The sequence below is a fragment of the Aythya ferina genome (genome assembly GCF_964211825.1).
Source record: "Aythya ferina genome assembly, chromosome: 7".
NCBI lineage: Eukaryota > Metazoa > Chordata > Aves > Anseriformes > Anatidae > Aythya > Aythya ferina.
The window spans coordinates 29,409,211-29,430,462 of record NC_140302.1 but is presented as its reverse complement, the minus strand read 5'-3'; the positions used below and the strand labels follow the sequence as shown (position 1 = coordinate 29,430,462).

Sequence of the window (21,252 nt, the reverse complement as noted above, 5' to 3'; positions counted from 1 at the left end):
ACAGACAGGTTGTGTGCCTCAGATAAGGTGGTTCTGCTTTTTCATAGCTTTTTGGATAGATTCCTTCAAGTGAACAACCTCTCCTGGCTTTGCTCCCTGTTTATAAAAGCTCCCTGGTTTATAAAACTGACTTACGTGATGGAATATAGAGCATGCCTTAAAAGTTTCTGTGGTAATCCAAGTTTATGAGCATTGTGTCCTTCTCCTGCAGAATATCTGAATTCAGAATGGTCCTGGGAAGTCAGCTAGGTGGTTTGAAGTCATGCAGTTGATCTTCAGTGAATACAAGTCTAAGGTGTTGGACTTGCATAGGTAAAATATGGAAAATAACTAACACTACTACAGAAAAGCATATGGAGGATAACTATACTTATCACAATATAAATCAACTAAATGATACTACTGCCAAAAAAAATCTATTATTCTGGGATGTGTTAGCAGATGTGTACAGCAAGGGAGATAATTGCTCTCTGTTCTGCTACAGAAGAGGCCACTGCTTGACACTGCCTGTGTTTGAACATCTTATTTTGGGAAAGATACAGATAAACTGGAGGAAAACTAGTAGAAGGCAGTGAGAATAATAAATTTAGGTAAGAAGACTTACATGGAAAGATTAATAGAATTAGGTTGGCTCAATCTAGAAGAGTGGAGATAAGTGAGGGATTTAGTCAATCTTCATGTATGGAAAGGGTTGTCAAATGGAGATGTTCTGCGTTGTACTGAGTGAGATTAGCTGCGTTTGCAGCAGAGAAGACCTACTTTGCATAACTGTATAACTAACTTTCTAGATGCAAAGGCAGAGAAGTGGAGGAACAGTGCCAAAGCATGTTGTGCAAACGGTTTGCAGATTTTTATGAGTGTCACAAAGGATCAAGGTGCTTGAGCCTACCTAGCACATGGCTATGTAATCTCTTGAGTCTCTTCTGAGTCTGTTTCTGTGATTACAGATCACTGTCAGTTAAGGACCTGGCTGAGTGCACTGATATGTTTTTTTTTTCTCTTTGTTGTTTTTAAGAACCATATGGTCCTAATGTCTTGATTCAATTCAGGTTTGTGGGAAGCTGTGTTTCTTCCTCCTTGAATCCCTGTTTTTCTGCGGATAGCTTTGCAGTGTTATAGTAGAGATTCATAGGCATATTGCAGTGTTCTTCATGGACCAAGCATGCCATCAAGGTTGGGCTCTTGTCCTGGGAGCAGCATCTCTCTTCCAGGTGTTTTTCAGCACCTCTGGAAGCTGGTTGTAAACCCCTTGTGCTACCAGTGCACAGCTGGGGGTAGGTGTGAAGGATCAGGTGTGCTCGGTGAAGCTCAGCCAAGCACAGCTAAGCTGCTGTCCCCTGGGTGCCTGCAGTGGCAGAGCCATTCTAACAGTTGCCACCACTGAGTGAGAATCTTGCTTTTGTCCTCGCTGCCTGATGTTAAATAGCAAGGGCTTGTGCACAGCATTCACAGGTGAAAGTACTCTCTTGCTCACTCCCATTACAGAAGCTGCTTCCTACTCTGCCCTTTGCCACAGTAATAGTGTTACTGGCTTTTAATCCTGCAATGGTTGCAGGTGTTGAAAATATGGTTGCTTAGTTCATCAGCTTTACCAGCATGGGGTTGCTTTTCATCGCTCATCTGCTAAACGCGGGCAGATGTTGTCCCCTGTGGTACTCCCAGAGTCACAGCGAGGGGCAGCAGCAGGCTAAGTTTACCTGAGGCAGTTGCTACAGTACTTATCCTACTAGGGATAAATTTGCTTGTGAAAATACCTGAGTACTGGTTTCATGTTGGAGTAAGAAGTATAGGCGAAACTCCCTGTGACAGGCCCTAGAAGTCTTTGGTTATGTAAATGTGCAGAGTTAGCTTCATTCCAAAAAAAAAAAAAAATAGGAAAAAGAAAAGGTAATTAATTAGAACAAGTTCTTTGTCCTCTGTCTATATGCTGTATCTACTCCTATTTAATTGCTGTGCCATTTTTATTTAAAGTATTTGAACATTTAATGTCTTCTTAACCCTTGGCTCCCAGTTTCAGCTTTCCATTTGCTGTGGGCCAAGTCACTGCCAGTGTCCAAGATCAACCTAACTTAATTTGCTTAGTGGTACATTGGTGGTTTAGCATTAATCTGCATTAATGCAGCATGGTTTAGGGCAACTGCATTCACCTCTCTAGGGCTTGCTGCTTTCTGTCTACATTCTTTGTTATCTGTTATCCAATAAATAACAACAAAATTGCAGTTCCTACTGTTACTAGATACTAGCAAGAAAAATTTGCTAAATAGCTTTGAGTAGAAAGAAAGAATGAAAAAATTGGGGGTTTTGCTTCCCGTGTCACTATAAAAAAAAAAAAAAAAAAGAAAAAGAAAAGAAAAGGTAATATTGGTGTAAAGATTATTGAGGGGAATTTAAGTAGGGATCTCTTTTGCTCTGTAACTCCATTACACTGATGAGTGCAATCAGCTGTGGTGGGAAGGAGCATGTTTTGGCCACACATCTCCCACTGTTTACAGGGAGCCCTGCTTTTGTTCCGTATCTGATCAAAACTTCCTCTCCCGTGTCTGTCCCTTGCAGTTGTATAATCTCGTTATATTAATCAAACAGCTGAGGGAGAAGTGCAGTTCCCTTCCTTGGCAGGGCAGAAACAGGATGGCTGCTGAGGCCTACCTGAGGCGGGCGAGCTGCCCACTGCCCTGCTTCCAAGGGGCTTGGGGCTGCCACAGCCTTGTGCCAGTGACCCAGGCCAGCTCTGCTGGTGGATACAATGCTGGTGGCACTGGGATGGGGAAGGGAGGTGTAGGAAGTGCTGCTTCTTTTCCTCTGAGAGCCAGGGTCTGAGCTCCTTTTCTAAAAGGTAGAATAGTGGGAAAGACTGCAGAACCAAGAGAGGAGAATCGGAGATGGCTGTCTTTGCTCCCTCTGATTTTGACATTGGGGCATGGAGGGAGTAGAAGAGGAGAGAGAAGCTTGGCCTTGTCCACTCCGTATGTCCCTGGCTGAGGAGAGGATGAATGCCACCTGCTGTTGGTTCCTTCTCCTCCATTATGTGCAGAGGTGGGGGTATCACTGAGCCGGCTGTTGTACACTGGGACCTTGGAAGTATCTTCAGTTTGGGACAACAATAGATGTTTGGTAGACCTCTGTGGGCTTTTTTCAGTGAAAGGGGAGACGGGTAATGGAACAACAAGGGCAGGAGGGAAGCAGCAGGAGTGTTCTTCACCCCAGTGTTTTCCATGGATGAGGGCCCTGCCATACTGAGCATGTTGCTCATACATGGTAAAGGTGCTGTTAGTCTCAAATGTACTCACAATCCTGCATGCAGACAAGGTAAAGCTGAGAGGGAAATCAGAAGACAATGTTAGAATGGGAGCTTGTGATTACAGGTTTTGCATCATCCTGCTTTTCAATTTTGTTTTCAATTATTATCCTTTAGGGAGCAAGTCTTTATGGTAGAGTATCACAGAAGCACTGCAGTACCAGGGAATGTTTGTCGCTGGTTTGCTGCTGTGTGTGAATTAGATATGAAACTGTCTGTGCAGTTTTCAATGCAGATCATAGAAATTGCAAAAATATAAAAACAATTAGCTTATCAGTATTCATCAGTACTTGGGAGATTAAATACTGTTTTTTAAGATGGCAAGCTCTCCTTCAAAATATGTGACTCTCCTTTGGAGTGGAGGCCATGAGCCATCCAGTTTGATGTAAACTAACAGCGAGCAGACCTTCTTACACAGCAGCAAAATCAAAATAGCTTTTGTAGTTCTGTTTAAAAATTCCAGTCGGTGCAGATATTGGAATCAATTTTGCCTACTCTATTTTGAATATCAGTTTGATCTGTGTCTCCTAAATACTGTTGAAATGGCAACAAATAATTTGAAGGAAAGTTTCGAATCTGTAAGTTTCTGCGTAACTGAAGCAAGTGACTTCCCTAGCTAGGAGATAAAATGGAGAGCCACTAGTGGAGAAGTGCCAGAAGCTGGAGCAAGGCGATGAAAGATCTGTTCATTGTAAAAGTTTGTTTGAATATATTAATATTACACTATGTAGCCAAGTTGCATCTGTTCAGAAAGCATATTTTTATCTTTCCTTTGAGGGCCTCTGTGGTTCATTTGAAAGGACACAGGACTGGGAAATAACCGTTGGGAGTGAAGTATATTTGCAGGACAGATCAGATGCCTTTTTTAGAGTCCTATTTATAGTTTATGTGAAATCAGAACAGAAGAAATTTGTCATCTGGCACAGTAAAAAACAATTAATCCAGTTGAAATGTAAGGGTGGTGTATATCCAGTGTCTGTGATGAGTTGCCTCATCCTCAGGGACTATGGACTTGCACTGTTGGCTGCGTTGCTGTGTGTTGTATCTTTGAGGCATGCACCAAAGGTTAATGCTCAGTGAGATGCTCTGTCACATCTCTCGCGATTGCAAAACAAAGAACTTGCTGCTTTGCTCTGCAAATTAACTGATTGGTGGAAAGCTGCTTCAATCTGTTGTTTCATAGGCCTCTTGTGGAGAAATTCTTTAGACTAGAGAGTCTTTATTGCCTTCTTGCTGGTTTCACTGAGCCCCAAACTCCCAAGACAGGCTGTAGAGGTTATTCTGTGTAGTTAATCCAATTCTGAAGTGGATTATCAATATCAAATCTCCTTAACCTTAGGCATGTACAGTAAAGCATGACACTTGTATATACTCTTCCCTGTCAGGGATTCCTGCCTTCATGCAAGTTATATGCAGTGTTTGTCAGTAATCGTCAAATGGTTACTGACAGCATGTGCGTATTTTTATCTGCAGCACTACTGGTTGTGATTGTGAATTGGCTAGGCTAATTCAGTTTGTAGTAGTTGAAATGCAATGATTTTGTAAGGTAAGTTTATAATAAAAATACTGAGTGTAAACCACTGTCACTAGGCATTTTTACGTAATGTATCTCAGTTGAGTGTCAAATTTGTGCGTAGAGGATAAGTTCACACAGGTGTTCATAAAGCATGATCTCCTTTCTAAGGATTAACAGTAACATAAGCAGTTTGGAGGCTGCTTGTTATATCAATAATGTAATTGCTGTTCAGAGGTAAATGTTTATATGTACCTACAGTGAGAAGATTACCCAACAGTGAGCTTTGTATATTTTTGGAGCCACTGCAAAGAAGTGTAATGTAACCATCTTTTCTTATCTGTTTCTAAAGATAAGATGACCTGGAGGTTTCAGGTGCTTTTTACATAAGCTTGTGTGTTAGAGGTTTCTGAACATTTAGAGTGAAGATGAGCATCCCTGTTTGCTTGTTTTGTTTTGCAGTAAATTAAGCATTACCATTTTACTGTTTTATCTGTATTTTTTGTAGGCTGCTATTACTGTTATGCAGAATAACAACCTGCTAAGAAAATCTTGCTTGGAAGTACCTCATAAAATCAAATTCTGTTTTAAGAAAACCAGACTACTTAATAGATCAAAATCTGTCAGTTCATTCCTGAGGAATCTGGCTTTTAGGAATATGAAATGTTTCTATTTAAAAAGCAGTAAGCCCTCACATCCTGGCAGATCAGAATAAACTACACTATGTATTTTGCTGAATCAGATGATGCATTTGGTAAATTTTAATTTCATAATTTCATTTTCTGCAAAAGAATGATTGCATGATACTATAAAGAGCAGTATTACAGGGTGCTTGTAGTCAAAGTAGCACGACATAAGTGGCAGAGGAAAGCACAGCATAGAAGAAAACTCACAAATAGGACCAAGGCCATTGTGCATTATTCGCCTGCAGATCAGTCTGATAAGAGTAAGGCTACTGTGATTATCCTAGCATGTAGGGTCACAGGACTGCAATATGTCCTTAGGAAGCACATTCCTCTCTAGTGAGTGCTCCCCTCCACTCTGTAAAGTTGTGTTAGGGAGCCCCGAGGGGATGTCATTCTGTGGGGCCTTCAAAGCTCTTCAGCATCCTGCCGAGGAGATGGGTGAGGAGAGGCTGGCAGCCTAAGGTCATTGCACGGGCTGCTGTGTGAACTCATGGAGGCAACACTGTGTGGGGAGTATGGAAAGGCTACAGAATGAATAACTGCCATGAAGAGACTTCTGCAACTCACCTGCTGGCTTCAGAAGATAGGTAGGTTGGCTGAGGGTACTGTAAGAACCTGGAGAGGTAAAAGAGCAATGCATGCAAGAGCAGTCAAGCACCTGGGAGCGAACACCCAGCTATTCAGACCCATGGTGTAGGAGACAGCTTTTTCAGGTACAGGCTGAGTTCTGCCCAGTGGCATGTCTGAAAAAAAACTGAAATCATCAGCTTTGCATGAGTCAGTTGTCTGTCGTCTTTTGTGCTCGAGTCCATAATAAGCATCACTGCTTGTGCTGTTTTCAAAGGATGGAAAATGTGTCAGTTGTCCAAGTGGCTGAGGACAACACATCAGAGGAATAGACTGCTGGACTGGGGTACGTTCAAGAGGAGCAGAAGCCAGGAAATACTTAACTGTACAGCTGGAGAATGCTGAAACTGAAAACCGTGTGCTTCAGCATCAGGGCACTGGGACCACTGCAGAGTTGCAACAAATCCCCTGTTGACATCATTAGTTTTTCTTCAGAACAGGCGTGGTTAAGTTAGGATAACAACCAGAGCAGGCCTCCTTTTCCTTAAGAGCGTGAGGGAGGGGGATTTCCTTCTTGGAGAAATCAGCATTTTGCAAAATTCCCTGATCAACACTTTACAGAAGTGGTGACTCTTAAAACTGACTGAGGTTGTGCAGCAGCTAAGCTGTGGAAGCTTGTGGCAGGCTTTCTTGTCAAAACTGTTTGTGCTAGGCTTTTTGCTGGAAGCAAAAGGACATTAAATAGAGGATATTTTCTTGGATGTTATTTATTAGTACAACTTCTCCCCTTTCCCCTTGTGTTTTCTAGCAGGCAGTTTCCATCACTATTAGATGAACAAGAAATTTCAGTCAGTCTTTAAAGAGTTTTATATAAACTATGTACTGATACTCACAATCCGTGGTCTCATCTGTGAAGAATGAGAGCAAGATAAAAATCTGAAAGCCAACTTTTAAAATGAGAATAACAAATCTTAAGTCATGGCTAAACTGCTTAGTATCTTAACATGGATTTTTCAACATTATCACCGTACAAGAAAAAGCAAACTAAGCTGGTTAACTCTTTCCCTTCGTGGTCTCTGCATGACTCCCATGCCTTTTGCTGGCTGCACAGGGTATTTTTCACCCTGAAGTAACAGTAACATAATTACGCTGTGTAGTTATAGTGTGCTCTTTGGGAATCTTACATCCTGGTTGTGTTCAAGTGAGACTCGCTATTAAAGTTGTACAGTACAAAAGGTTATGCAAAGGAATTTTTTCTTTCTTTTAGAATATGCACCCCTGAATAAGTACCAAGGTTTTCTTTCTAGGCTTGCTAACTATTTGTCTTTCCTCCCAGTTTAGCATATATGAGAAGATTCTGAATTATACAGCAAGGTAAATTTTTGTCTTGAGGCTTGAAACAATGAGATTAAAACAAAAAATGACCCCAGTTTAAAAAGATTTTATTTACAATACCAACAGCTGATCTCTGTCTTCTTATGCTGGAGTAAATTACATTTGACCCCTAAAATCCCCAGTCTAATATTCTGCAGTCTGTATTTTCAAATTTATTTCTGTGTGCATGCTGCAGTCTAACCCTGCAGCTTTCTATGGTTGAGACATGCGAGGAAAGGCTTCCATTCAGCCACGGGCGAGATGAGATATGGCAGTGCTAATCTCTAGCATATGTGAAAAATGGATGTAATGAACTCAGAGAACAGAAAGTTCAGATACCAGCAGTCAGCTTCTGTGTCAGCAGCTGCTGGAACAAAAAAAAAAAGAACGATAATCATCGCACGCCTTTGCAGGGTGTCAGAAGGAAAGAGTTAACGGTACCCATGCGTGCAGAGCACGGGCTGCTCGCACATCAGATCCAACAGTTATGAATGAAGGTCAGCCGTGCCCCTTGCAGGCTGCTGGCCCCGAACTGTTTACAAAATACGGCTTGGGAAAGAACACAGCCAGGCTGAGTTACAACCTGAGCGTCTCCAGGGTGTCAGCGGCGTGACACAGCGTGCTGCGCCCCAGGTTGGTGGGGCTGGGGCTGAGCTGCTATTAATAGCAGCACACTGAGTCACAGAAGCAAGAATGTCAGACTGCCGGGGCTGCGCTGCTCTTACACATCAGGCTGCTAACAATAGAAAGCCAGCCAGGTTTGCTAGAGATTTTTTTTTTTTTCCATGCACATGCCTGAATCTCTGTCAGTCTCTCTTCCTAATTTATATAGTTATTTATTAAAGAATGTCACTGAATAAGAGATATTTTGGGTGAAGTGGACTGGTTTATTTCATTTCTTTCTGTTCTTCTGTGTGGCATTTATGCAAAACACTGAGAATTTATTTACTGCAAATATTTTTAATGATGGATGTATGCTCTGATTTTCCAGCATGCATCAGCCATCTGGTGCTCTGTCTGGCTGATGCCTACAGTTTGTTTCCTTATATTAATTTTTCCCTCCCTACATATAGTGGCACTGAGAAGGGATTCCCTTGTGGAGGTGTGAGCTCCAGTGCCTAAAATACAGAGGTGCCTCTGGCTCTGGGCTGAACACAGAGCTTGCTGTAGGCTGCCTCATGAACATAATTGCACCTCCGTCATGTAACCTAGCTCAGGTACGGCACTGAGCTGAGGCCGGTGAAGCTGCAGCCCAGTGAATCTGCCCAGCCTCTAGCCCAGAATAGCTTTGTATTCAGTCCAGCTCTCTTCTGCTGAGGTCACCTCTGTCCTTGGCAAGTCAGTTCATTTTCCTTTGTCAGTTTCTCCACCTCTAAAACACAGATACTAAAATTTACTGCCCAGTCAAAGGCATGAGGGGGTAGGTTTGTATTGGCAAAATCACTGGTAGCTGGCTACAATGAGGAATAAAGTTATTTATAAACAAGGAAAAAGTAGCCTATAAATACGGGAGTATTGCTACTTGATACTGGCAGTATATATATGGATTGAAAACACCACATTAAATTATTTTAATGAGCATTCAGGGTTTTGAATAATCCTATTTCTAAGCTTTTTTCCATAACTGGGAATAAAATTGTGCTTATGAAAGTCAGGCTTTGATTCTCACCTGACTCTGAGGTGGTATCTTCTAAAAGAAAACAGAAACATTCTGAATCTTGCTGTAGGACATTGAGACCTGGCAATATTGTAAAGGCTTTGTGTTTTTTTTTTTTCTTTCTTTCTTTTTTTGCGGCTCTCTCGCTGCTCTGTTCCCTGACAGCCTGTGGCCAGCATTTCAAACAGAATTGTGTAAGAGGGATGGAGCTCCCAGCCCTGGGTATCTGAGTGCATTGCCTACCTGACTCACGCTGTGAATTCTGTCTGGGGCACTCCCTGGCTGTGCTTCTAAACCCAGCTGCCTACTGAGTGGCTGCAGATCTGATTTTTATTATTTTTATTGTTATTTCAGGCATTGAATAGAGTCAGCATTCCAAGTTTGCAGAGATTATACATGCTGCTCTGTTCTGTACTGTGGTCAGATGACCAGAGAGGCTGTGTCTGATGTTCGGTAACAGTTTTAAAGCAAAACCAGGGGTGGATAAAGAGTGCTCAGCAGAGAAAAGACACCGTGCTGCAGCCTTCCTCAGCATTTGTATGTGTTCATCTTGTGTTTCCCCATCTCGTCCTGGCTCAGTTTGAGTAAATAAAATAAGGAACTCATAAATACCCAGTGTCGTGTGTGTTTGAACAGTGCTCCTCTTTTCTCCCACACCTTCCCACTCGCAGTCTTTTGCCAGTCATTCAGGAGCAGACTGCGTTGCCAGCTCTGTCTGTGAGGGCAGAGGAATGCAAGGTGGTGTCAGTGACTGGGAGCCGGGGCCAGGGAATTCGGCATTTGTTACGCAGCAGCAGCTGTAGCTGGGTGCTTCGGCACAAGGGGCAGAGTCTGCACGCAGGGTACGAGCCAGAGGAAGAGACCACAGTGCAAGAAAAGGCACAAGAAGAAAAGAGACACGACGAACAATAGGACTTTATCAGATTTTGTGGGAGATCTGGCTGAGGAAGATAACTGCCTGGAATAAGCTGCCTTTTATTATTATTATTATTATTTTTTATTTATTCCACTTCAGCCAAACACTGCTGGAAAAGAGATTGTGTTTAAATTCCTTCAGCTAATTCTTGCTGCTTCCACTACGAAGAAAATTTGTTTGCCATGGTGAAAGAAAAAGGTAATTATGTTTATTGGTAAACTGGAACTGAAAAGACCTAATTACCTGAGGTCTAAACTTTCACATTTAAAATTAAGTGTGTCTTCATTGACAGCTGCTTTTTGCCTTTCTGTAGATGTGATGTGCCAAAAGCTGCATGCAGTGGATTGCTTTGATGATATTTGTACCTGTTTTAGTAAGGACAGCATCTTGAGCACACCTAACATAAGGTGTTTGCTCAGCTGAGTTCCTTCTGAGTGTGCATGTAGCTGTTGTTTCCAATTTTACTTCAAGTTTGATTAAATTCATGATTTAATTCAAGTTTGCTGTTGATTTTTTTATTTTTTATTTTTTAACCTGTGTTAGCTACAGTTCAGGGAGCTTTGACCACCAAAGCAGTAGCTTACTTAAGATAAACACATCCAGCAAGCCTGGACTTGACAAGGTCACGTTTTTCCTTTTAATGAAGAAGTGGCTTATATGGGAGTTCTGTATAATGTTGGAATTTTGCAGCAGTAAATGAGATGCATTTCAATTGCCTATAAGTAACGTGTTAAGCCTCCTGCTGAAGGATTTACTAGTCAAAGAATTCAGGAATGGTTGTGGAGTCTTTCTTCACAGTAGTAGCACTCTGCATCATTTATTGCATTATAAAGATGCAAACTACGTTTGAATTGTATTTGAGCAGTGGGATGGATGTGGTTTTGGAGCATTACATTACCACAGATACAGACTTTAGTCCCTGTATTTTGAGGAGGAGGATCTGTTCTCTTTACTTTCCAGAGGGCTCTGTAAAAGCTAATGTGGGATAAATTCAAACCAGGTAAGCAGAAATAAAAAGCAGTCGTGTTGAGCGAGAGTGAATAGTTTCTCAACTCTGAACACCCACACAGTGATTTAATGCTATAAATGAAACAAATTGAGTGAATTTACTCTCATTGGAATTTACGCTGGAGTGAGCAGGACGAACTCTCAATAGTCTGCTCTAGTGTATCTGATACTTGCAGAGATTTGTGGCCCTAAACTATCTCCTGATAACTTTTGTTGATGAAATGTACCGGTCCAGCATAAATAGTATGGGATATTTAGCTAATTTGAGACCCATTACTTAAGATTTACAGGATCATTTTTATAATGTCCTGGCTGTGAACTGTTGACCTGCTACCAGTATCGGTAAGCCATACCAGGGATGGTTTAAGAAGCAGTTTCATCCCAAATCCTTGCAGCTATAAGTTTCAGGGATCCTGTATCATTTGCCTCCCATCTTTCCAGAAAAGCATATTGTCATTCAGCTTATCATAATTGTCGCTTGTTTTCTAAGATGCATTTTGAACTTAGGCTGTGGATTTTCTTGAAATGCACGTTAAATATGTGTAGCGGTTTTAGCAGTGCAGTGTTCATCCTTTGCTACATTTCTGCTCCCCACCCAGCTGATGCGCAGTTGGTTGGGCTTCCCATGCTGCGTGGGGCTGTACCTTAGGAGTACTCTGCATGAAATTTGCAGAGTAATTTTTTCATGAATTTGCAGCATGAAAGTTGTTACTAACCTGTAAGGAAGTTAAAACAAGCCAATAATTTTCATTAAAAAACAAAAAAGCAAGGGAGATGATTTGCTAGAATAATGGGAAAAGTTGACAATAAACAGCTGAAAATAGGAAAAGGACTTGTATTTAAATTGCTTCCTTTTCCCCTGCCTACCAAGTGTGATGAATTATTTACAATAGCTATTAATATTGATGTTGGATATAAAATTTGGCATCTGTTCACACAGATAATAGACAAAAGAGCTAAATGCTGCCTTTAACTTTGTGATGCCTTTACTAATGTTTCATACATCATGGCTGCAGAATGAGAAAGGATAATACTGTTCAGTATTTTTTTTCTTTAATCTTTTCTGCCTTACTCTTTTCAAATAATTTCTCCAACAGAAGTTTGTAGGTCACCTTTTTGTTTTGTTTATTTTCTGTGTTCTCTCCTTGCACTTTATTCTGCTTTCCCCAGAATTTCAGGCTTTGTTTCAGGCCTGTATAGTACAGCTGGTCCCCTCCCTCCCAGCCACTGCCGGAATTGTTTTTAACAAGCTGAAAATGCCTTCAGCCTGGTGCCAGTTGGTAAACATGTTAACTAAGCGCAGGAGAGGCTGGTTTCCACTAGAAAAAATGTGATTCCAATTCACCGAAGTGCAAAATGATTAGTAACAGTTTTTAGCAAATTAGCATGCTTCATTATGTTCAGATTGTGGAGTGATTTCAGTGTCTGCCTGGTCAATTCATGTACAAACAAAATAAAATCCTGAGGCCAGGGTGTTCTCTGCTGACACCAAATGGCTCTTCCTAAATTGTGTTTGACTGATTCCATGTTTTTGTGTCTCTCATTGTGTACCTGTCTCTTTCCAATTATGAGCCCTTATTACCTAGTTACTCAGATAAAATTATTGTCACGGTGTTGTGTCTAAAGATGACTTGCTACCTATATATCCTGCAGCAGAAAGTTTACATATGTGTTCTGTGTTTCTTGTTAATAGCTGTCTTCTACAAAGCCTATACTAATAGCTTCAGTCTCAGTTTTTCTGTGTTGAGGTGGTTGTCTGAATTTTGAGCCTGCAAGCCACATTGCTGGATAACGTACATTGTTAGAGCTTCATTTTTCCCTCCATTAGTTCACCACAACTGAGGGTTTAGCCCTGGTCCTTGATTTCTGACCTACTGCTGATGGCCTGGCATTCATCTGCCAGTCTGTGACAATGTGGTGGGAATCGGCCCTTTGTCTGATGAGTTCTTGGACTGGGTTGTACATAGCCAAACCCATGGAAGTGGAGTAGTAGCTATTTGTGCCAGGCTTCTCTGTGCTTGGAAGGATAAGAGGAGAAAAGAGGAAGGGCTGAAGACTTTTAGGGCTGGGAAGCAGGTGCAGAGATTTCATGATTTGTGTTCTTCACACACTGCTTCTCTTGCACCTTTGGTGCTGGCACCTGCTGGGTGCCAAGCTGCAGTAAGCCCCATTGTGTTTCCATGTTCTCACAGATGCCTCTGTGGATATTCAGTTGATAATGGTTTTCCAAGTAAACAAGACAGAAAACACCATTCAGCAAAACGTTAGCATTTCCTGGATAATTTGGCTTCTGGTATAGTTAAGCCTTGCAGAGAGATTTAGTCCTGTGTTGTTTTTTTCATACTGTTGATAAAGCATGATGCTGATAACCCTTAAGGTTATGATCAAGAAGATGTTTTTGTGCTTGTGGTGGCTCCAGTCTTGCCTCCTTTTCCATTCCCACATCCCCAAATGCTGCGAGTCTCCAGAGCAGCTTTTGTTCTGCCCTTTTCCCTTGAAGTAAATTGGCCTGCTTTAGCTGGGGCTGGACTTGAAGAGCATAAAAAATGTTACCCGTGTGTTAATGTCAAGGTGTTCTTGGTGTGGAACTCTCTCACCAGTGCTCTGCTTATTTGCAGTCTCACCATTTATTGCCAGTGTGAAGGAATAAAACGTTGAACAGTGGGATCTGGATTCTGACACTTTCTCTGTGTTGTGGATGTTACTGATAAACAGTCTTGATATAACTCACGGCTTGGGAACTTTTATCCCCAGGTGACCTGGGGAAGTCTCCAGGTTTGTTGCTGTTGAATCACTTGACAAAATTATGCATTCACACTTCGTTGGGGGAAGATTGGGGAGTTTCCTTTTCTCTTTGCTTTGGTTGACTTTGTTAAATTTACTTGTGCCTGACAGTTTGCTTTTGGGGCTCGGCATTTGGGGTTTTGTTTTGATGAAGTCAATGTGCTGACTTTTGTACAAGCCACAAAAAAGGCATTTTATAAATACATGTGGCATTAGGAATTAAAAAAAAGATACTTGTGTGGTTAAGGTACTAAACTACAGAACCGTTCTGTGTTAGACTCTTAAGGTGACCCTGGGGGAAGTAACTTGATCTCCCGCTTTGTTAGTTGATCTGTAAAATAAGGATAAGAACATTCCTCTTGTCTGCCTTGATTATTTGTATTAGGGGCCTTTGGAGCAGAGAGTTTCTTTTACTTTTCACAGCTATCACAAAGAAATATTAGTCTTGGATTTCAACTACTACCACTTGAAACAAAAATCCAGTGGTATGTGAAATATCTTATAAACATCTTATTGCTTTTTAGGACAAAATGATTGTAAAAGAACTATGTTTTTATTGGCAAACTTATGGTGTTGCTTGTTCTCTATTTTCTCTTTCCAAATTTATTTCTAATACTTGATTTCAAGTTGCAGCTCTGGTGTGCAGCACCAGAGAAACTGAGAGAAACAAAAATAACCAAAGAGATGCCAGTTCAGGCACTGCGTGTTTGCTGCACTTTTTGCGTATTTTTTAATAGCACTTAGTTCACACCGGGGCATGAGCATTCAAGTCCCGAGCCAGGCCATGCAGTCCCACCAGGCCCCATGCATTCCTCGCATCCCAGCTGCCTGCAGCAGGCAGTCCCCGAAGATCTGGTGGCAGCTATTTCGTGCCGAGAAGCGGGAGAACTTCTGCCATTGATGCTGGTGGAGGGGAGGGCCTCGTGGCTTTATTCATTAACTCTGAGACCAGAGAGTTCATGGTTCAGGTAGTGATGGAGGCAGTTAAGCTATTCCTCCTTCCAGAAGAGATAAAGGGAGAGCCCCAAGCCCACAAAACTGTTTTGAGTTGGTGGGGGGTTTTGATCAATTTAATTTGTCGCCAATTAACAAACTTCCGATTCTGCTGTTGAAAAATAAGAGCAAACAAACTCATACTTAAACAAACACACCTTGGCTTTTCTCCTTCCCCCTTCCTGGCCTCCTGGCCCCAGGCCCCACGCAGTGCCTTTGGTGAGGCAAGGGTGCCCAGAGCTGATCAGCGCGCTCAGCTCCTGGCCTTTGGGCGTCCCTTTGGTCGTACCCTGGCACTCCACCGGGGCTTGACCACAGCCCGTGGGCCTCCCCATGAGTGTCCTCATGTGATAGGACAGTCCTTGTAGGTTGGGATAGGGTGATAATTGGGCCTGCCACTGTAGCAGAATCGGTCCTTTTTGTGTCAAATGAATGCATAGTGGGGAAAAAGACCAAGTTCCACTAATCAAAACGTGGTGTATCCTTTGTGTGGGAGAAACAAGAGAACAGGATTTTGTTGTTTCTGGGGGCAATCCATAACTAATTTAAAAAAGGATTATTTGTAACAAACATGGGTTTCCACCTAGAGAACAGTCAGTATCCCCAAAAGGATGATTAATCCTTGCCTTCGCCGAGCCTGGATAGCTTTCGGGCTCACTGGGGATCTGTCTGAGAAGAACACTTAGGCTTTGTCTTAAGCTTATTCTGTTCAGCAGAGTATCTCTGTGAGTCTAATTGAATCACTGGGATTTAAAGCCAAGTAAGTGCTTCAGTGTTGTCTCAAAGTTGGACTCCATTTGCAGCAAAGTCATATATTTCATTAATGGCAATGATTTTTGTGGTATAAGTTAGCTGCACTGTTGTGTAGGAGGTGACAGTGAGAGAAATAATGCTAGCTTTCATATGGGCTAATCATAAAGTACTATACACCCAGAAATGATATATGCCTTGTATAGCTCGGGGACATATGTTATTTGCTGTTTTAAATTACATATTGACAGGAAAACAGAAGCTGGAAAGCAGAGGAATCTCCTCAAAGCTGCAAAGCGAGGAGCAAGTGCTAGCATAAGGGTCAGACAAAGTAATGCCTGTTCAGAAGTGAAAATGTTGTTGGATTTCTACTGTACAAAAGCCTAATAGGCATGGTTCTGTAAACAGTGTCACCAGGGTAGCTCACTAATTTATTCCCTAATTCCCAGCACTGTTAGCACCAGGTTGATGTCACAGATGTTAATATAATCTGCATGGCAGAATTGTGGAACTTGGTGTTAGTTTAGGATCTTAAAATGATACTACATTAAAGAAGTGATTCAAGTAGAAACACAGCCTTGCAGAACAATGAGGGTTATCTTTTATTACTGCTACATCAAACAAGAGTCAATAAATGTTTAGGTTATTCTAAGAAGTGTGTGTTTGTTTTTCTCTGAATACACTTTGAAGCAGCATTGATAGATTTGAGAACCTGTTTGCTACCCACCACCTCAAGTGCTAGCTAGAGGAACGATGGCTGAGCACAGGTCTCTGCAAAGGGCCTCAAAGGAAACTCGTGATGGGAAGACTTTTGGTGGTAACTGAGGGACATTTTATTATAGATTCTGTTTTGAAAGGTCTTTGTGACAGCCCTATTTCTGTGCAGGCTTTTCCCCATTTTTCATTCACACATCAGGCTGCAGTAACGGCAGGTCCCGATGCAGGGGTCCCCTAAAATCCATAAGTGGATTGCGCTAAGCTAGCTCAGAGGCCTGTTTGATGTTTGAGTGCTGTTACAGGTCAATGCTGTTCATCAGTAAGATGGAATTTCTGTGCTGTTTGGAAAAAGCCATTGCTTTTTCTGCTATCTTCAGCAATTTGCTTTGTGCAGCCTTGAGGATCTTTGAGGACTTGTAGTGAATGATTTGACACTTCTGTTTATTAATTGTTTTGAGTAAAATTTTGGTTCAGACGTCAAATGATGTGTATGAAATAGTTGCTCAGAGTACTCTGAGGAGCTCTTGAATTTCCAATTACCCCCATCCTATGCTAGAGGAGAAAAAAAAAAAAAAAGACACTTCTGAGATATCTTGATCTTTTTGTGTACAATGTGTTGAAGGCATATACAGAACAAAATAATCTTACTACTTTCCAGGCAGATACAGTTGCTGTGTTACGGACTTGCAGATGTTAGATGTGAGAAACATATGCTAACTGTGATCCTCCATCCCTTTGGTAAGGAGATTTGAAGGGTGAATAGATTATCTTGAAATTCTGTCCTTTAGTAAGTTGGTTGAGCAAATGCAGAGAACTTTTTGCTGAAGTGAGGAAGATAAAAAATAAAGGTATTCTCAGAATATTAGATTAGGCAGTCTGAATTCCCTATCTTTTTATCACCCAATTTGTATCTAAATCTATTTTTGTGAAAAATTACTCTACTAATATAGAAATATGGCAGACTAAAATCACTGGTTTGCTAACTACCTATGCAGTAACCCATCTGTTAACAATCATGTTGAATAATGTAATTTTTAATTCAAAGACTGGCTTAGCTTAGTCAACATTTGTTTCAACATCGTGTTTCACAGCAAGTCTTAGCTTGCTGCATTCTTCATTGTAAGTTTAGTGCTTTTTCATTACTGAAAATAGGCTTAAAACTGCCTACTGCTTTTTCTTGTTTGAACTTAAAACAGCACTTGATCATAAATAACAAGCTGTTCATTAACTCCTCTGAGAGAGGATTATTTTTTCTTAAACACAGGTTGTCATATATGCTATAATGTAACAAATACAAGCAGAATAATTTTGTCAAGTCTTTTTGTCTCTGCAGTATAGGCAATGCTAAAAAACATGCTCTGTGTTCACTGTTAGGAACTTGTGGCAAGTGAGCAAGGCAAGCACGTGTGGACAGAGGAGGTGAAATTTGGTGTTGGCCAGCAAATGAAGGCAATGCTACATGTACCTGGCTTAGTGTAGACAGGCTCTGATGCTTTTGTATCGAGAACAGCATCAGTGATACTTCCACAGTTTTTATACGTATGCATGTTTGTGGCATGAACTTTCAATTTTTTGTATTTAAATAACAGTGGACTCTTCTCTCTTTGATTCCAAATTGCAGTTGTTAATGTTTTAGATCATTACTTGGCATTTGTCTGTAAACCTTCTATTTCATTCTTTGGGTGGCATCAGCTCTACCTATGCAGTTTGCATACTTATGAATATTTAGGGAAGTACCTAAATACCAACTTTTTTTTTTTTTTTTAAATGGTATGTTTTGTCTTTTTAAAAATGGCTTCTGGTAAGAAGATCTTCACATGCTATTTTCATGTAAATTACGAGTTTGATATTTTTCCTTAGAATGTTTTCTCAACTGTTCTTGTGAACTCTCCCAGCCTCTCATCCTAGTTAACTAGTTCCACTCATTAATGCCATTATAACTTATTTTTGCTTTTAAAGGATCTCTGAAGATAGCAATGCAACCTATTTCTAGGCTGGATAAGTGCTGCGATTTGATGTCTTATTTTCTTCATAGTGTGTTGTGAAAAAGCTTTAGTAGTTACCTGCCAAGCTGAGGGGCACAGGGGGTGAAGAGAGAGTCATCTGTTTATTAATGTGTTGTAATCCAGCCCATGGCTGGCCATGAGATGCTATTTTGAGGATAGATACCTTTGGTGTATTTTGTTTATTCTAGCTGAAAAGCTGAGGCTGAGGAAGCAAATGTTATGGTGATAACTTGATAGGATACAGAGGTAAAGTGTCAGTTGTTCTTAGGTCTTCTCTGTTTTCAGTAGCAGGCTAATTGGAATAACAAAATAACAATACTTCTGTGAAAAATGCCAGAAAGCATCTAAAAAATACAGCAAATAGGAGCTTAAGATTTTTCCCCCTTTAAAGATGGCTTCTCTGGTTATATGTAGACTGTTAGAAAAGCTTTAAGACAAATTTCCAGGAAGCGAGTTTTAAAATGTGATTCTCCAGGTACAGCTTGAATGGCAACAGCATAAGCAAGCTGCAGTCTAGGATTTTGCCTTAGGCTTTTTCCTACGTGTGTAGGCACGCAACTCGCTGCTGTCTCTGCAGGGAGTGTCTCCTGCCAGGGTGTCCCACAGTTCCCCATGATCCCTGTCCCATGCCTGCAGGTAGCGACCACAGAGCCTGCTCTGTCTGCTCCTGGCAGCTGGGGGTTGATTTCAGTCTTGGTCATGATTTGGTCACCTCAGCCGATGGGGTTCTCAGACATGAGATTCAAGACTTGGATCTGCAGAGAAGCAAAACGACGCTGTATTTGTCACCCTTCTTTTTAACAGGTATCTCAGTAGCACCTCAAGGCTCCTCTGTGCTGGCCTTCTGTCTTCACTATGAGAGCACAGGGCAGTGATGGGGCAGGCCTGCCCCTTGAGCATGTTTCTCTGGTGCCTTTCATCCCAGAGCAGCTTTTGATACAGTTCGCATTTCTGAGCTTGCTGTCTGTATTAAGCCACCCGTAAGATGTGAAGGGCACAGCTGTGAAATCCTGAAGGTCCCCTCACCTGCGCTGCTCTGGGTGCAGGATGTTCTCAGTGTGCAAAAACCCTCCAGAGGCTGCGGAGATAGAAATCATAAAAATTGTATATCCTAGCAGGAAGTGAAGAGTCCCAGCTGCTACAACACGGTCAGAATGACTGAGCGTAACCCCACATTTATCTGCAAAGGTAGGCATGCAAATATGAAAACTAAAAAATGGACCTTTTAGACAGCACTAGCCTATATCCTCCTCATGTTTAAATTTAGACGAAGCTGCTTTTTACTTCAATTAAGAGCAGAATTGAAGCCAGCATATTTTGCTGTAACCTCTGCTTTGCAGCATGCTCATAGCAAGGCGTTTCCCAGAAGCTTCTTTCTGACTTCCAATAAAAAGCCGAAGTATTTTGTGGCTTGCAGCAGAGCCGTGGAGTCTTGCCAGGACAATCTGCAGCTCAGAGTCACTTAGCTCGTCTGGTTTCCCAACAGCTCTGTGCTCAGGTCAAGCTCAGGGAGAGAATCATCAGGAAGGGAGGCTGCAGTATTTTTTTTTTCTTGTTTTCTTTAATTCAACAATTGTTACTCTTCAGGTAATACCTGTAATTTCCATTTCAGAAGGATTCGGTGCTGAGGTTCTTTTTCTGGCTGAGGCAGCAAGATGTGTAATTGCTATTAAACCTTCGCACAATGATCTGCTCTACATAAAGCAGCACTGACAGGGCAGATTTAAACTTTGCACAGCAAATTAATTCCTTAATTTTGTTCAGAAACTACTTCAGGCTTGTCATGAACATGGGGTTGTTAAAGTTTTGTTCTCCTTTTTTTAATTGTTGCTTTTTCTTTGGAAATCTGTGATTATTTGGAGATGTTTTGGTAAAATGCAGAAACGAGCACTCCCAGGCTGGTGAAATTGAATTTACATCAATGTAGTGAAGTTGCTAAATGCAATGAAATCAACATGGCATGATTCACAAGGGGATGTAAAGAATGACACAAATTATGCTGATATGTCTGTGGAGTGAGATTAGCACAAAGCAAGATTAGTGACAGACTATTCCTCAGAAAAAATGAGGTTTTGTTGTTTTTCTCTTTCTTTGATTAAAAAGAAAAAGTAGTCCAGACTTTGCAGTTGTCCATACTTGTTACTTTGGGTAAATGGAATGTTTAATAGTCCATTGATCTGTCTTATTGGAAACCCAAGTGAGCTGAAGAAAGCATTAATTATCTATTAATTATTCATTTAAACTGGTCCTGTAAGCAGGAGTAGAAGTCTCGGCCTAGCTCATCTTGAAGAGTTCTGTGTACATCTCTGCCCAGAGATTTTTTTTTTTTTTCATCAGTAAAGGTAAAAATAAAAAGTCCAAGCAGGATACAGCAGCATTGCAAGTGAAAATTGCTATAAAGCAACTTGAAATGTAGGGAAAGTCTTATTGGTGATCTCGTGTGATTAGTCTGTGCAAAATTAGAGTGTTACAGCTTAGACTTCTATATGAATTGTAGCTTTTAGAGTTATTCCTGAAAAGTGCTGAAGGAATAAAAACAAAATGAAATATTAAAAGAAATGTTCACACCCATTTGACGTGTATGTCTGCTTCCAGCACCCCTTGGGGTTTGTTCAGTTGTGGACATTGCAGTAGTTCAGCTAGGGCCAGTTTTAAAAATAAAAACAAAAATGTATTAGTAGCTCGGGTATTTTTGTATTTTTTACAGAAAAACAGATGTTTAAAATGATCCCTTCTATTAGTAGGCTTCTACACGTTCCTGATGTAAGGTAGTCAAGTGCATAGTGTTTAATCTTGCATTAACAGATCCCTGTGCCATGCTATGCTGGTTGGGCTAAAGAGACAAAAAAAAAATTGCATCTTGAATTCATCTGACAAGGCTTGTATGTAGACAAGTACCAGTGCACACCAGTATGCTAGAGCTGGTAAATACCTGACTTACATTTCCACACCCTGCAGAAAAGTATGCAGCTTATGATACAAAGAC

General features: G+C 41.2%; 1 protein-coding gene across 14 annotated transcripts in view; it reads left to right on the top strand.

The window, feature by feature from the left end:
- ABLIM1 (actin binding LIM protein 1) overlaps positions 1-21,252 on the top strand; it is a 190,112-nt gene that overhangs the window by 61,691 nt on the left and 107,169 nt on the right. The window contains exon 1 of one of the 14 annotated variants that reach the window (XM_084525603.1): positions 9,838-10,206. The exons of 12 other annotated variants lie outside the window; for them this stretch is intronic. In XM_084525603.1, coding sequence (XP_084381729.1) covers positions 10,191-10,206 — 16 coding nt within the window. In that variant the 5' untranslated portion in view covers positions 9,838-10,190. Of the gene's footprint in view, positions 1-9,837; positions 10,207-21,252 lie in introns of those variants that run through there. One more of the 14 variants, XM_084525596.1, reaches the window with a different exon arrangement.